We start from the raw sequence: 16,472 nt of genomic DNA, 5'->3' as shown, positions 1-16,472 counted from the left end.
AGGGGGTGTTATGGGGGTGATAAGAGATGCAGGGGGGGTTATGGGGGTGATGAGGAGAGGTGAAGGGGGGGTGATGAGAGGTGCAGGGGGGTTATGGGGGTGATGAGAGGTGCAGGGGGGTTATAGGGGTGATGAGAGGTGCCGTGGGGTGGTGGTGATGAGAGGTGCAGGGGGTGTTATGGGGGTGATGAGAGGTGCCCCCCACCGCACCGCACCTCTCCTCATCACCCCCCATAACCCCCTCTGGTTATAGTAGTGATGAGGAGAGGTGCGCGGAGGGTATAGAAATGATGAGGAGAGGTTTGGCAGGGAGTTATGGGGGTGATGAGGACACAGAGGATAAGAGGGGGTGTATATGTATATATGATGTGTATGAATGTGTGGCAGTATTATATTCAGTGGATACAGTGTGGAGCAGCATTATATTAAGGGTACAGTGTGTGGCAGGATTATATTTAGGGGGTACAGTGTATAGCAGTATTATATTCAGTGGATACAGTGTGCGGCAGTATTCAGGGTACAGTGTATGGCAGTATTATATATAATGGGTACAATGTATAGCAGTATTATATTCAGGGTACAGTGTGGGGCAGTATTATATTCAGGGTACAGTGTGGGGCTGTATTATATTCAGGGGGTACAATGTATAGCAGTATTATATTCAGGGTACAGTGTGGGGCAGTATTTTATTTAGGGTACAGTGTGGGGCAGTATTTTACATAGGGTACAGTATGGGGCAGTATTTTATTTAGTGTACACTTTCTGGCAAGGTTATAATGATTACTGTCTTCATGCAGAGGATGAGGATCTGCTGACAGTGAGGAGCCAATAATGTCTGGATGTCCGACTCTGCAGAGAAGATGGAGCTGGAGGAAGACCTGGTCTCTGGACCAGATGAAGAAGAAAAGATAACAAGATATCACTCAAGTCAGAAGACGTCACTCAGGTCACTGATATCATTGTGTATTCTCCTGACTGTCCCATCAGAGCTGTAGTCACTTGTAAGTTCTGCAGTGATGATGGGTAAAACTGTGTCCAATCTGTGTCTCTCCAGCTGTTGCAAAACTACAACTCCCATTGCCAGAGGCTCTCCAGACATGATGGGAGTTTTAGCTTTCCAACAGCTGGAGAACCACTTCAAGCGAGGTGATCGGTGGGGGTCTCAGCAGTCAGACCCCCACCAAAAAAATGGCCCTGGGGGGGTTCTGGACAAGGGGGTATGGGTAGGGAGCCCCAAGGTAATTTTTTGCATCGGGCCCTGTGGTTTCTAGCTACACCTATGGGGGCAACTATTAACAAAGGGGCCTACCCAAACTATATGGAGCCCCCTATATAGTTTGGGTAGGCCCCTCTGTTAATAGTTGCTTCCATATAGTTTGGGTAGGCCCCTCTCTTAAAGGAGTAGTCTGGTGAAAAATAACTTATCACCTATCCAAGGATATGGGATAAGTTATCGATCGCAGGGGGTTGCAAGGGCTGGGACCCCCCTTGCGGGGCCCTGGCAGTTTGCTGGAAGCTGACATCTGTACCCCGCAGGAAGCCGCGGCCGGCACACCCCCTTGTATCTCTATGGGGTACATGGAGGGGCATGTCAGCCGGCGCTCCGTGCGGGGTACAGCATGCCCCCCTTCCAGCCATGCAGGAGATAGCGGGGGGCCCAATGCTCGGACCCCCTGCTATCTATAACTTGTTTTTTTCCAGACAACTCCTTTAATAGCACAGTGTTATTTAACACTGCACTCTGCTCTAATCTAATTAAAAATATATAATTTGAAAATAAAATAATATTGGGGGCAGGCCACGGGGGGGGGGGGGGGTCAGGCATTGAGCTGTGTGAGGGGACCCGAAATTTCTGATGGCAGCCCTGCTGGCATACACACACATAACAGGGACTACAACTCCCAGCATGTGTCATTCGGGAGTCCCCCCCCCCACATAGAAATGATCCCCAGAATGATATTTATTCCCCTGCTGTAGTCTATACATCCCCAGCCCATGTAATAGGTCTCCTTCACACACAGAAATCATCCCCAGCCCCCTTATCCCAGCCTGTGCAGTGCATTATGTCCTCCCCCTTATCCCCAGCCCATACAGTGCAGAATGTCCTCCTTCACACATACAAGTCATTAGGGAGGTGAGGAGCTGTGCCCGTACGTCCTCTCTCCCCTCCCCCTGCTCTGTGTTTTCCCCGTGCGAACTTGCAACCTCCCCGTGGTAAGTTAGGTCCTCTGGAGACAGAGCAGGGGGAGGGGAGGAGCTGTGTACGTCAGAGCAGGGGGAGGGGAGAGGAGGGAGCTGTCTACGTCCTCTCTCTCCCCCTGCTCTGTCTTCTTGTCTAATGCAGAGCAGCGTCCTCCATCCTCCAGGAGGTGGAGATAAGGGGGTGTGGCTTATTTATCTCATGCAGATGTGCGACCTCGACCTCTGCCCGACTTTTGCATGGGTTTGAAAATCTCACCTCACACCGGGCCTGTTACACTGTGAGCTGTGTCGGGCGCCCCTGTTGCTATGGCGCCCTGTGCAGCCGCACAGCTCGCACACCCCAAAGGCCGGCCCTGGGTGCGTGGCGGCCCCTGCTTTGGGCAGCGGTCATGACGCGCCACTCCAGGGGGGACCCAGCACTCGGACCCCTCCACGATCTATCCTGCGGATAGGGGATACATTTTTATCCATGTGTCAGGCATATACACAAGTAGTATAAATATAAATAATTTTATCTTGCTTATGGAATATGGCTCTGAGGCCAGAATTTTCTGTCTCGTGCTGACTTCATCTTGTTGCTCTCTGTTTCAAGGTAGACAGACAATAAAGCTTGTTTTACCAGCAAAATAAGAACTGTGGAAAATTCTAGTCTAGATGTCTGCAGACCCAATATAAGAGCTTACAAATAAGCCACTATTGTTTAACAAGCTCATCTGTGTGTATTTTAAAATGTTATTTAAAGTACATGTTTGAGCTGAAACAATACTTATCCTATGGTCTCTGAACTTTAGATGGCAAAACAAGTTTGTCAGCATTTACATGCTTTCCAAAATACCAGTAAAATTAGGCTGTAATCAATGTAATATTAAAATGATTAGCAGAGTGTTGTCTATATACAACTGATAGTACCATATATTTCATATCATTTCTTATAATAGCATCCAATAAGATATTGTCCATGTAGATTAAAAACACATGTGGATACAATTTTTTTATTTTGATACATCATTTTAGAAAATTTCCAGTCATCTATTTAAGATGACTGGGAAATGAATCTGTGTAAATGATATAATCTAATTGGACAATGAAATAAACCATTGTATAAATAATATAGTCAAATTATATATGTATATCCCAATTGTAGTTATTATAGCTAGTTGTAGAATCTGTTTCTTATCCTAGACTGCCATCTATGGTTAACCTAGGAATAACTAGGTCCCACTCTACATGGGCACACCCACCAAATGACATCATATTTGTTATGGGTGGATAACTCAGATAAGGAATAAGTTAAAAAGCTGTGCCCATGTGAGGGGGAGATGGATCTCATGGATTTCATTATCCGAAATATTAATAAATTAACTGGCTTGAAATTTAGTCGTGCCCTGCGGAGGAGTACTGTTAGAGTTGTTAAGTCATATATATAGTAATATTTGGTAAAAATGCATCTTACTGACTATTGTAACTAAATTGACTCAGAGGAAAATCTTTGCCCTAGAATCCATATTCTGGGGAGTTAAAGGGGTTATCCAGGAAAAAAAAACTTTTTTTTATATATCAACTGGCTCCAGTAAATTTAACAGTTTGTAAATTACTTCTATCAAAAAATCTTAATCCTTTCAGTACTTATGAGCTTCTGAAGTTAAGGTTATTTTCTGTCTAAATCCTCTCTGATGACACCTGTCTAGGGAAACGCCCAGTTTAGAAGCAAATCCCCATAGCAAACCTCTCCTAAACTGGGCGTTTCCCGAGACACGTGTCATCAGAGAGGATTTAGACAGAAAATAACAACCTTAACTTCAGAAGCTCATAAGTACTGAAAGGATTAAGATTTTTTAATAGAAGTAATTTACAAATCTGTTTAACTTTCTGGAGCCAGTTGATATATATAAAAAAGTTTTTTCCTGGAATACCCCTTTAATATCAAGCCAGGTAATTTGGGGATACTATATTACCTGATATCTAAAATTGGTTATAATCTGTGCAGAGCAAATAGTTGTATTCATAAAATTGCTATTGTCTCCTTGGGTGCAATTGATTGAAGTTATATATATATTTCCTGCCGTATTCAGGGTGACTCTACTGCCCTCTAGTGTTGTTTAGTTGATAAGGTACTTAGTATAGAGTCATCTTGTGGCCAAATCTGAATATTGCATACTTAGATATAATTATATTGTTTTGTGTCAATAATTTCAACTGTTTTAATATTGTGAACATAATAAATTATTGTTATATTTTATCTAACCGTTAGTAGTGGGTTTTACTATTGCACAACATAAATTACCTACAAATGTACTCTTTTTGAGGTGTTTTTTAATGTCCACCTCATAGGATCAACCCTGTTGATATTTTTATTTGATCCTTCTTTTTCCGTATAAAGCATGTTTGCTTTATACCCTGACGCATGAGATATCTCCTTTAACTTTTAATTTACCTAAAACATTTCATTATGAGCTAAAATGTATTGATACAGTAACTTATTTTGCAGACGAGCAGGAAACGACAGGAGCGATCATTTATACAGTGGAGCTGAAAAGATATGGTGGGCCTTTGGGTATAACGATATCGGGGACTGAAGAACCCTTTGATCCTATTGTTATTTCTGGCCTCACAAAGAGAGGGCTGGCTGAAAGGTGGGTTATTGTAAAAATCACGATGTGTGATACGCCAGGTTCAAAAGAGGAAAGAGTTATAAAATAGCCTGCAATACTACTTTTGACCACTAGAGAACTCAAACCTTTAGGGCTGTGGTTCCCAAACTTTTTTGGTCAATGACTCATTTAATGTATCAGGATTTTTCCAAGGCTCAGTAAATCCCAGCATATGCCTACCTAACACTTGAAGCACACATCTCTGAACCTCCACATAGTAGTTAGGCCCAAATCTGTGCCCACATAGTTGCGAGGTCCACCTCACCACCTATATATTGGTTAGCCTTACACTGTGCCCCCAAATAGTAGTTGGGGCCACCTCTGAGCCCCCTGTAGCATTAAACCCCCTGTAAATTTAGGTCTTTTGTTTCCCGTAAAAAAAAAAAAAAAAAAGCTCCACTCTGTCGCTCTACATTCCATCCTCCCAGCAACTTTTCTTCTCTCCTAGCAGGCCACCACATGGCTCTGCTTTCACTGGAAAGTCACTCAAGGGTCCGCTGAATGAACACTGTTAACAGTGCTTGGTTGCAGTTTATAAATGCTCAGAATCCCTTCTTCCTGCAATCCCCTTGTGGCTGTGACACCCTTGAAAGCCATTCATGGCGCCATGCACACAGTTTGGGAACCTCTGCTTTCGGGTATATTCAAACTAAGGATTTTTCCATCCAAAAATTCATAGGCATACCTTCAGATTTCTGCTGTGCATTTTACAGAGCTGATGTATAGAGATTTGCTTAGTTTGCTGGGGTTACCCTGCATCCAGGCTATCTGATGCAAATTCCCCATGGATCCCTCAACAAATAAGTGACATGTCATTTGAAATCCACGTAAAAAAAAATCCACACTGTAGTACTGTGTGACCCACAGCATAGTTCTCACTGAAAACGACAAAACCACATGGCTTTTAGATGGATTCTGATGCAACCCCCATATTAGAATCTGCATTAAAAAAGTTTGTGCACCAGGCCTTACTGTTACTGGTTTAAAGGAAGCAGATAAGTCTCTCTTTATTGCAGCTGATATTTTTTGCTAGCCCCTCTGCAGCACTACCCTTTGCTGCAATGGTTTTTCATGTCTTTTTGCAGAACTGGAGCAATTCATATTGGAGATCGGATTTTGGCTATTAACAGTGTGAGTCTAAAGGGAAAACCACTGAGCGAGGCCATTCACTTGCTGCAGATGGCTGGAGAGACTGTGACCCTCAAGATAAAGAAGCAAGCAGAGAGTGAGTGGGCTCCTCTACAAGGGTGAGACTATCAGGGTAGCAGCTGTTGGAGCCAAACTTTTAAGGGAGCCACAGAAGATGAGGGGGAGGGGGGGGGGTGGCAAGTGGAGACTGTAAAGGAGATGGGAAGTGGAGGTGGATAATGGACAAGGAGGGAAATCAAAACATAACTGGACTGAAGACTATGTAATTTTCCTGCATGTAGAACTCCAAGATTTTATGCAATTTGCCTGGTTGGAGTCACTTACTCTTGGTTTTGGTTTTCAGGGACACATTCTCAGAAGCTCTCTGATGGTTTAAATGAAGGAAGTGACCCTGAAGACGACCTTACCGACTCTCAGAAGACCAGCAAGCTATCTGAGATGTATTCTACTACTATTCCCAGTGTGGATAGTGCTCTGGAATCTTGGGATGGGTCTGGCATTGATACAGGATATGGAAGCCATGGTAAGAAATTTAAAGGTGTTTTCTGGGAATTTTCAATTGATGTCTTTTGCTTTGGAAAGGCCAGAAATATCTGGTTGGTGGGGGGCAGACTGCTACTGTGCCATTGATGGAAACTGTGAATGTAACTGGAACACTTTGCTACGTTCATTGTGTAGTTGGCCATGTTAGGATAATGCAACTCTGCTCCCATTAACCTCAATGGGAGCTTGGCTGCAGTAACCCACCACGGTCACTACACAATGGTTAGAGCCGAGGCTTCTGGCTCAATTTACAGTGTACAGTGTACATTCAGACACATCGGCTGTGCTGAAGATCTCATTGGCCAGAGATGGCGGTTGTCAGCCCTCACAATCAGATATTTACGGCCATTAATTAAAAAGTCCCAGAAAACTTCTTTAAATCAAGTCACTCCCAATCCATATGCTTTATTAGGATCTCTGAACATCAAAGGGGAGGGTCACATACTTTTGCTTCAGGATTTTCCAAACTTTCACTGGCCACATAATCGCTAAAGCTGCCCATAGACTTTTTTTTTTTTTTTTAAATTCGTTTTATTGAAAAGTAAATAACTGTAGACCACAGGCCCATTAAAGTGAACATGAAGCATATCCACAGTACATAGAAAAGGGTCATGAGACCATACATCAATTTACAGAATGTAAGCGACAGGATACTCCAGGTTACATCACATGGTAAACGTCGAAGTCATAAAACACTACCCAACTGAGGTAGGGAGACTGAAAACAATATAGAACATGAAGGCGAACAGTCGCCAAAATTAGCAATCGTATACCATCCCGCGAGGAGCACCAATACTATCACTAGTTAGCGGTACCATCAAATAACCCATGATAAATAATCCCGAAAGGCACCCACGCATCCAAAGAGGTAGAAAGAGAATCGACAAACGTACACAGAAAGAGAACCGAAGGTTAGTAGATACCACAGAGAGCAAGCATAGCATCAATGTATCTTACACTGTCCCAGAGGGAGTCACAGAATACGAGCATTGAGTCAAGGGAGAGGAACACCAACCACCCCACACTGAATAAAATTTACCCGGGCACTTCCTATTTTTGTACACTATGTGTGAGAAAGGCAATGTAGCATTCACCATAGCCTTCCATTGAGTCAGGGTAGGAGAGCCGGGGTCCATCCATTTAAGAGCAATAGCCTTCCTGGCCAAGAACAGAGTTTCCCGCAAAAACGTACGTACGTGATGTGTCCATATCTCTTCATCTAAGATACCAAAAAGGCAGATCAAAGGATCAAGAGATAGGGAAGGTTGGGCTAGAGTAGCTAAAAAAGTGAGCACTGCATGCCAGAAAGCTGCGATATATGGGCAGGCCCAAATCAAATGCCAAAAGTCTGCCCTGGCAGCGCTACAACGATGACAAGCATCGGAGTCTGAACGACCCATTCTATTGAGCCTTAAAGGAGTGATATAACTATAGTGTATAATGTTCAATTGGATCAATTTATTATTCGCCGCCGGGGACACCAACATGTGGGAGGAAAAAATGTCCTCCCATACATCCTTAGTCAAATTAGGGATATGGGATTCCCAATGCCGGACCGCCGGTACTGGAGTGCGGGAGTTCTTGGCCTGAATAAGGTGCGTGTACAGGATGGACACCAGCCCCCTGGGACCCTGTGACTTCAGAACCCCGATGAGGGGAAACGCCGATATCAATGGGCTCCCGATGGGGAACTGGGCATTCAGGGCGTGTCGGAGCTGGAGGTATTTAAAAAAACTGTTTCTGGGAAGAGTATGACCGGATTGCAACTGATCAAATGAACAGAGCACATTGTCACGATAAACATGCCCCAAGGTGAGCACCCCCGCGTTCTGCCAGAAGACTGGGTCCAGAGCATCGTTCACTTGAGGAAGTTGAGGATTATGCCATAGAGGGGTATCCTCAGCGATGTCAGTATATCCATATATCCCCTTAACAGCCCGCCACACCTTTATAGCCAGCTTATGAAGTTGGAGATAAGCTCTACCACCCAGGACAGGACTATCTAGCAGCATCCTAAGGGACATCATCGGGACAGACCTAGCCAGGGACTGTTCGGAGTCCGGCACCACATCCCCAGAGATCCAGTGCCTGATATACCGAAGTTGACCGGCCAAATAATATAAATAAAAATCAGGGAGTGACATTCCCGCCGCCAGCTTGGGGCGTTGTAACGTGGTTAGCCGAATTTTAGGTCTATTGGGGCCCCAAATAAATGGTGAAAGAAGGGAGTGAAGAGAATCAAAGAAGTGTCTAGGTACAGGCACTGAGGCATGCTCCAGCGCATAAAGGCACTTAGGTAAGACAATGAGTTTAATAAGATTGATTCGGCCAGCGACCGACAATGGGAGCGTGGTCCACACCCGGAACTTCGCTTTAACATAAGGAAGTAGAGTGAGTATGTTGGCGGACAGGTCAAGCAAAGGATCTCTGTGAATGTGCACCCCCAAATACTTAAATGAGGAAACCACCGGGAGGCCATTCATTACCGGGGGCCAATCCCTAGACTGAAGCGGCATCACTGCAGACTTAGTCCAGTTGATAAGTAGACCAGAAAAATACCCAAATCGGTCCATGAGTGTCATGACATAAGGTAGCATCAATGTAGGGTCAGAGAGGAATAACACCATATCATCGGCATAGAGGCCTATGCGCTCCTCCCGGCCCCCCGTAGACATACCTCGGAAGCCAGGATCCTGCCGAATGCGGAGGGCGAGGGGCTCCACTGCCACCGCAAACAGAAGCGGGGACAAGGGACACCCCTGACGTGTGCCCCGGCCGAGAGCAAATGGGGAGGAACACACACCATTCACCAGGATCTGGGCCTGCGGGCATCTGTACAGGAGGGACACCCATTTTCTAAAGTTAGGACCAAAACCAAATTTAACAAGGGTAGCCTGCAAATAACCCCATTCCACGGAATCAAAGGCCTTGGCGGCGTCCAGCGACGCCAAAGCCCAATCTCCCCCCAGAGCGTTACCCACCTGGACAGCCGCCTGCACCCTACGGATGTTATCGGATGTGGATTTGCCAGGCATAAAGCCGGATTGATCTGGGTGAATTATGGATAGGATTACCTTATTCAATCGGTTAGCTAAAACTTTCGTAAGCACCTTATAATCCAGATTCAGCAGTGAAATGGGTCTGTAAGAACCGCACTCCACAGGATTTTTATCAGGTTTTAGGAGGACAACTATGGTTGCCTCATACATAGAGGCTGGTAGAATACCATCCTCAAATGCCCGTTCAAACATTGCAAGCAGGGAAGGAAGGAGCATGTCGGAATACCGCAAGTAAATCTCCAGTGGAAGGCCATCAGGGCCCGGAGATTTACCCTTAGTCATGTCCCCCATAGCATCCTGTATCTCCAGTAAGGAGAGGGGGGCCTCCAACATCATCCGATCACTATCCGATAGTACCGGAAAGTCAATACCGTCCAGGTAGGTGTCCAGCTCCTCAGCACCATATTGCACCTGTGAAGAATAAAGATTAGAATAGTATGTGGCAAAGCAACGCGCAATGTCTGCAACCCCCAACAGCTCGGACCCATCCGAGGCCACTATCTTAAGAATCGCAGGGGCAGAAGAGTTCTGCCTGACTATATGTGCTAACAGCTTACTAGATTGATTGCCATGTTCAAAGAAGAATTGTTTTGTGAAAAACAGCTTTCTATTGGCCTTCTCTGAGAGGTGCAACATATATTGCCGCCCCGCACACAGCCATTCAACCTTATTAGCCTCGGATGAGTCCGCAACGTATCGGGCCTCCAGCTCCGCACATCGTCCAGCCAGCTCCTCCTCCCGCCTAGACGCTGACTTTTTGAGAAAGGAGATAGTGGAGCGCAAACACCCCCTCAAATACGCTTTCAGTGTCTCCCATACCAGGGTAGGGGAACTCCCAGGGGAATTAGCCTCAAGAAAGACTCGAAGCTGGTCCGGAATACGGTCGCAGGGGCCTATCTGTTCCAGCCAGAAAGGGTGGATTTTCCACCTCCGCGGTGAACCAGGATCTACCATGGAGACATCAAGCATTAGGGGGGAATGGTCTGATATAGCCTGCGGTTCATAGGAAACCGCAGAAACCTGGGGAAGAAGGAGCGGGCTGCCACATGCAAGGTCAATCCTGGACAGCGCATTTCTGCCCAGAGTGTGACAAGAGTATTGCCTAGCCTGAGGGTACCTGGCCCTAAAAATGTCCACCCATCCAACCTCCTCCAGAAACAGCGATAAAGGGCCACCCCCAACTCCCGCCGGGATCCCCCTGGGGCTATGACGATCTAGGGACGGATTCGGTACCATGTTGAAGTCCCCCATACAGAGGACACGGGCAGAGGGATAACTGGCTGCGAATGTAACCGCCTTATGGAGTATATCCATAGAGGCGGGAGGGGGGTTGTATATGAATAAGAAGACAAAAGGCACATTATTTAAAAATGCGTATACAAAGATAAAACGACCCTGTGAATCCTTACGTACTGTAACCGGGTCCCACCTCACTCTCCGACTAACTAGTAGGGAAACCCCCCTTGAGAAGGATGTGTGATAGGAGTGCAAGGACCATTGGACCCAGGGTTTAGAAAACTGACCAGCTCTATCTGGAGTAAGATGTGTCTCCTGCAGTGCCACAATATGAGGCTGATACTTCCTAATATGGGAGAATATCATAGTGCGCTTGCGCGGGGTGCGTGCTCCTCTAACATTCCATGACATTATCTTAATATCAGCCATAAGAAGAGACAACACATAAAACAGCAGGGGGAGAGGTAAAGACAGAGAAGACATACATGCCCCCGCCGGGGTGAGAAATACTGACAGGGATGCGCGGGACCATATATAGACCATAGTACTGAAGTGGCTAGACACAAAACCCTACTAATAGGCGACCTCGCGGGTAGGTATCTTGGAGGCAAAATAAAACCCCAAACTAAGTAGGGGAACAGTAAATAAATCAAACAGTAAACATATTTATACCAGTGTTGCATAAGCATCAGTGGAGCAACAGCTCCATCTAGTGGGGAGAACCTGCTCATACATTCTAACAGTGGAGAACCCTGAGTATGTTCAACAATCAGTAGGAGAATAGTAGTCCAACTGGGACCCGAGAGAAGAAGTGGAGGAGAATACAGGAAGAAAGAAAAGAAAAGAAAAAGAAAAAAAACTAGGGGGGGGGGGGGGAAGGGGAAAAGGAGGGAGAGAAAGGGAAGGAGAGAGGAGGGAGAGAGGAAGGAGAGAGAGAGGGAGGACGGGAGGGGGAAGAACAGGGAGTGGAGGGAGGGTCCTACGAAGGAGAGAGGGATAGGGGAAGCAGGAGAGAGAGAGAGGAAATAGAACAGGAGAAACTCATATGATCAACAGTAAATCCCATCCCCTCCTCAAGAGATTGTCCACCCGTCACCCCGACCCCCCCACAAATGGAAAAATTAAAAATTAAGAAAAAAACCAAAAAAAAAAAATTTAAATAACCCCAGCAAACAGGAGTCACACAGCAAGGGACAGTCAAGGTAGGCGAGGAACAAAAGGACTAAGGCACTAAAATGGGGGGGGGGGGGGGGCTGCTGGTTAGGAAGGGAGAATGGGAAGGGGGAGGGAGAAAAAGGCACATCAGGGAGGGGGGAAGGAGACCTGAGAAAGATCGCATACTGGTAGTCCTGCGGCCGACGTCCTCCAAGTCCGTGACTCAAAAAGTAAAAAATAATAAAAAAAGGGGGGGGGAGAAAAAAAAAATGCAAAAAAAAAAAAAAAAAAAAAATGGACCAACCCAGGAAAAAGGGACAGGGTGACGTGGAAGGTAGACTGGAGAGGGACAGAGTGTACCCCTTCAGAGGGTCAGGGTAGGGCCCTCATGCAGTCCCGGAGGATCAGTCCTGAATCAGGGCACACAGCAGTCCAAAGTAAGCAGCAGGATGGGGGCGAGGGAAGGGAGAGGTAAGGCCTGGGATCATCAGGGAGGCACTAGGTGCATGGGGAGAGTGGAGGGTCTGGGGAGACTAGGCACCCGGGGAGGGGGGAAGAGGAAGCACAGTACCTTGAGCTCCGCAGAGGGGTCCAGGAGACCGGGGCCATACAGGGGGGTAGAGGTAAGGAGAGGGAGACGGCAGGAGGTCCTGTACCAGCATCTCCATCTCCCCACGTAATTCGGGGTCACCTACAGGATCCGGATCAACGTTGGCGCCGTAGCCAGTCATCCGCATCCTGCGGGGAAGTGAAGAAAATCGCCCGGTCACCATCCACGATTCTCAACCGGGCAGGGTACGCCATGGAATATGGTACCCCTCTCTCTCTCAGCCGCGCCTTGATAGAAGTAAACGAGGCCCTCTTGCGTTGAAGATCAGAGGAGAAGTCCGGGAAAATGGACACCTTTGCGTTCTGCACTATGATCTCCGGCAGCCGCCGGGCAGAGCGGAGGATCAAGTCCCGATCATTGCAGTTGAGAAACCTCGCCAATAGAGGACGAGGAGGTGCACCAGGGACCGGAGGCTTAGATGGTACTCGGTGTGCTCTCTCCACGGCGTAAGCAGCTGAGAATGGGGCATCCGGAAAAAGCTCTTTGATCCAGGATTCCACATAGGCCCCCGGGTTCTGACCCTCCGCCCGCTCAGGAAGACCGATCACTCTAATGTTATTCCGGCGCAGCCGGTTCTCGAGGTCATCATTCTTCTGACGGGCCAGATCCAGCTGCTCCCGGACCTCGCGGAGTGAAGAGGGTAGAGGCTGTACCGTGTCTTCCAAGGTGGAGATGCGCGTCTCAGTCTCCGTCACCCGCTCCCTCAGGGTCTGAAAGTCCTGCCGTAGAAGGCCCACGTCCACCCTGACCTCTTCAAGCTTACCGGTGAGAGAAGTGCGGCATGTCTGGATCGCCATCAGGAGGGTATCGCTCACCTCCCGGAGGGTAAGGTCAGTAGAATCTGCTCCCTCTTCACGATGTGGAGCCTCTCCTTCCTCCTCAGCCGCTAGTAGAGCACGCGCCCCGGCCTGAGCGGCGCCATCTTGCCTGACAGCGCGGGCATAGTCCCGGAGCTTTTCCACGGCCGGTCGATCCCTGTTTCTCGTCGGGTCTTGTTTAGAGGCCATAATGCGGGTCCTCAGCCGAGTCTGTGGGGTCAGGGACTCCAGGATTCACCTCAGGATAAGTTAAATGCAGGTTCTAAGCGGGAGCACTCACAGCGTGCGACCGCTCATCTCAACCGCCAAGCCACGCCCCCCCTGCCCATAGACTTTAAATGTATTTATCTGACAGCTCCTCTGACTCCCACGTACACAAGAACACTTGGATTAGCTCAGTTGGGAGAGTGAAACTTCCGGCAGGACTCATCTTTTATAGGCATAAAGGATTGAGCATGCCGAAATCAAACTATGCAAAAAAAACTTTCCTCCAGTGCCTCCTGTTACATAACAGAATGGCGGGTTTGGTATCCTGTGTGTATGGGCAGTGTTACCTCTGGGTCCAAGATGCTGAGATATCCTTAATTAATTGTTTATTATTTTAAGATGTATGCCACTTATTAGGAAGAGGCGATATATCCAACCCTTGCTGGAACCCCTCCCCATGTTTCGTAGAGTCTGCATCTATGACAGTAATTCAATGCTTCCTTTGCCCTTTCTGGAACTAGGCCCCAATACCTTAGGCCTTGACCTAACCTGTCCACTTGCTTACTCCAGGTAACTATATGCATCAGGCTGTGGGAATTTCACTACATCCTCACGAGTGGAGAACAAGCCGGCAGAAGATGAATACTCCACCGGTTGAACACAGGAAGAGTTATCCCTTCCTGGATGGCAGTTTCAATGAGGAGGAGTGGGACAAGCCAGCTCGGTATGTGGCTGGATGAATAGGGAGATGACAAACTGATCTGTACTCCTACAATGATTAGGCTTTGTTCAAACTGTGTATGTGCAGGTGTATTATGAAGTGTAAAACTCTCAAATTATGCTTTAAATTTATGTCTGTTAGCATTAGCCATTGAATTACGTTGAATTGAATGGGAAAATACACAATTACTGCCTTTTTTCTTGCATGTTTAATATTTACACGCGTAGAAAGGATGTTTTTTTATGTGTAGACATTGCATATTGTATTAGGCTGCATTCTAAAAGAAAAAAATATACATATAAGATGAGTTTAAAAAAAGCTTGTACATGAAAAAACAACTTTAGAATACAAATGTAAGAGACATGTACTTCAGGAGTGTTTCTGCCTTGAAATACATGTGTATTTTTTTTTGCTATTATTTCCCACTGTGTGAACAAAGTCGTACAGAAGTTGGTGACAACCACTAATAGCACCACCATCTATGAGTTCATTCACATCACGATTTTACTATACAGTTCCCAAATACTGTTTTGTATAGGAAAACCGTATACAACCATATGGAAAACCATATACATAGACCTCCCATGCAAAAACGTATGCAACAAGATGCGTCCGGTTGTCTAAGTTTTTAGTCATGTACGGTTATGTATATTTTTTTACCGTACACAAAACTGCAGTCTACTACGGTTTTGTGTCCTGTTTAAAAAATGTATATAAACCTTATACATTTTTTTATGAAGTCAATGAAAAACTGAATGTCTCTACAGTGACATACAGTTTTTAGGAATATGTTTTTTTCTTACATCGTACATGGCAAACCACACCTACTTTCCTTGGAATTTCAATAAAACAATTGGAACTTTATTTCACTAAAGTGTTAAAAAGTACCTGTCACCAAATAAACTACCTCAGGCTATGTTCCCTAACTACTCCTAACACCCCACCTGCCCTTAAAAGAAATTTCAGAGCTTTAAAAAGCTGTGTATCTTACCTTTATTCTTGCTCACATTTTTTGCAGCTGACAATCAAGCTCAGTGCAGTGAAGCACTTCCTGAGTTTGGTCTCCTGCCAGGCTAGGAGGAGACCAAACTCACTATATTAATTGTGGCAGGGAACAGAGCCACCTAGTGGCCATTTTTTATATTACATTTTAAACATATTTATGTTGATAATTTTAAAAGCAAGTGAAAGGGAAAGTGTCTGCTAATTACACAAGGTACACTATATTAAAAGTTTTATCTGGTGACATGTACTCTTTAAGCAAAAAAATACTGATGCAACCGGACCTCTAAATTCAAATCGCATATGACTTATAACCTTATGTAGTTTCATTTCAGAGTACACGTTTGCATTCAGTTTTGTCAGTTTTGCAAAAAAAAAAAAAAAAAAAAAACTGCAAAACAGTATGGCAAAATCATCATGTGAATGCACTCTTTCTTAGTATCCCTGTCCCTTAAAGGGCAAGTCTCAATGTCACAAAAAACTTACCCCCTATCCGCAGGATACGGGATACGTTTTAGAATGCGGGGGGCCAACTGCTAGGGTCCCCCGCGATCGTCTGTATGGAGCCTTGGTTCTTCCCCAAAGCTGCGTGTCACAACCCCCACCATATATCTCTATGGGAGAGCTGTTCTGCAATCTTCGGCTCTCCCATAGAGAATATATGGAGGGGACTTGGCATCCTCCACTTCGGGCAGGGGTCATGACGCGTCATTTTGGGAGAGAGTCGGGGCACCGTTCAGACGATCGTGGGGGCCCCAGCGGTTGGACTCCCTGCGATCTGCAGATAGAGGATAAGTTTTTTTTTTTAGCAACAACTGAGCACGAGACTTCTCCTTTAAGTCAGACAACTTTGGTTCAGAAAGCAGAGATCTGTGTTGCTGTATGCAGGAAGGACTGGTATAGGCGACCCTTTACTTTCTCATCAGTCACCCCTTAGAAGTGAGTATTAGGCGAGTCCATATAATATTCTGGTTTGTTATGCAGGGGTACACTGTCCCTGCACCGTTTTACCCATTGGCCATGTAAATATCACAGTAGTTCTGGAGCTCTGCTATTATAGATTTTGAAGGGACTTAACAGTGTTCCTCCTGAACTTGCTGATTCATGCACAGAACTACA

At 46.1% G+C, this 16,472-nt stretch overlaps 1 protein-coding gene across 7 annotated transcripts in view; it reads left to right on the top strand.

The window, feature by feature from the left end:
- Window positions 1-16,472, top strand: part of GRIP2 (glutamate receptor interacting protein 2) — a 528,084-nt gene that overhangs the window by 485,458 nt on the left and 26,154 nt on the right. For all 7 annotated transcript variants that reach the window (XM_056524926.1, XM_056524923.1, XM_056524925.1 and 4 more), the window contains 4 exons: window positions 4,691-4,835; window positions 5,939-6,078; window positions 6,346-6,525; window positions 14,201-14,354. In XM_056524926.1, coding sequence (XP_056380901.1) covers window positions 4,691-4,835; window positions 5,939-6,078; window positions 6,346-6,525; window positions 14,201-14,354 — 619 coding nt within the window. The remainder of the gene's footprint in view (window positions 1-4,690; window positions 4,836-5,938; window positions 6,079-6,345; window positions 6,526-14,200; window positions 14,355-16,472) is intronic.

Source organism: Hyla sarda, chromosome 6, assembly GCF_029499605.1.
Source record: "Hyla sarda isolate aHylSar1 chromosome 6, aHylSar1.hap1, whole genome shotgun sequence".
Taxonomy (NCBI): Eukaryota; Metazoa; Chordata; class Amphibia; order Anura; family Hylidae; genus Hyla; species Hyla sarda.
This window is presented reverse-complemented; position numbering and strand designations above follow the sequence as displayed.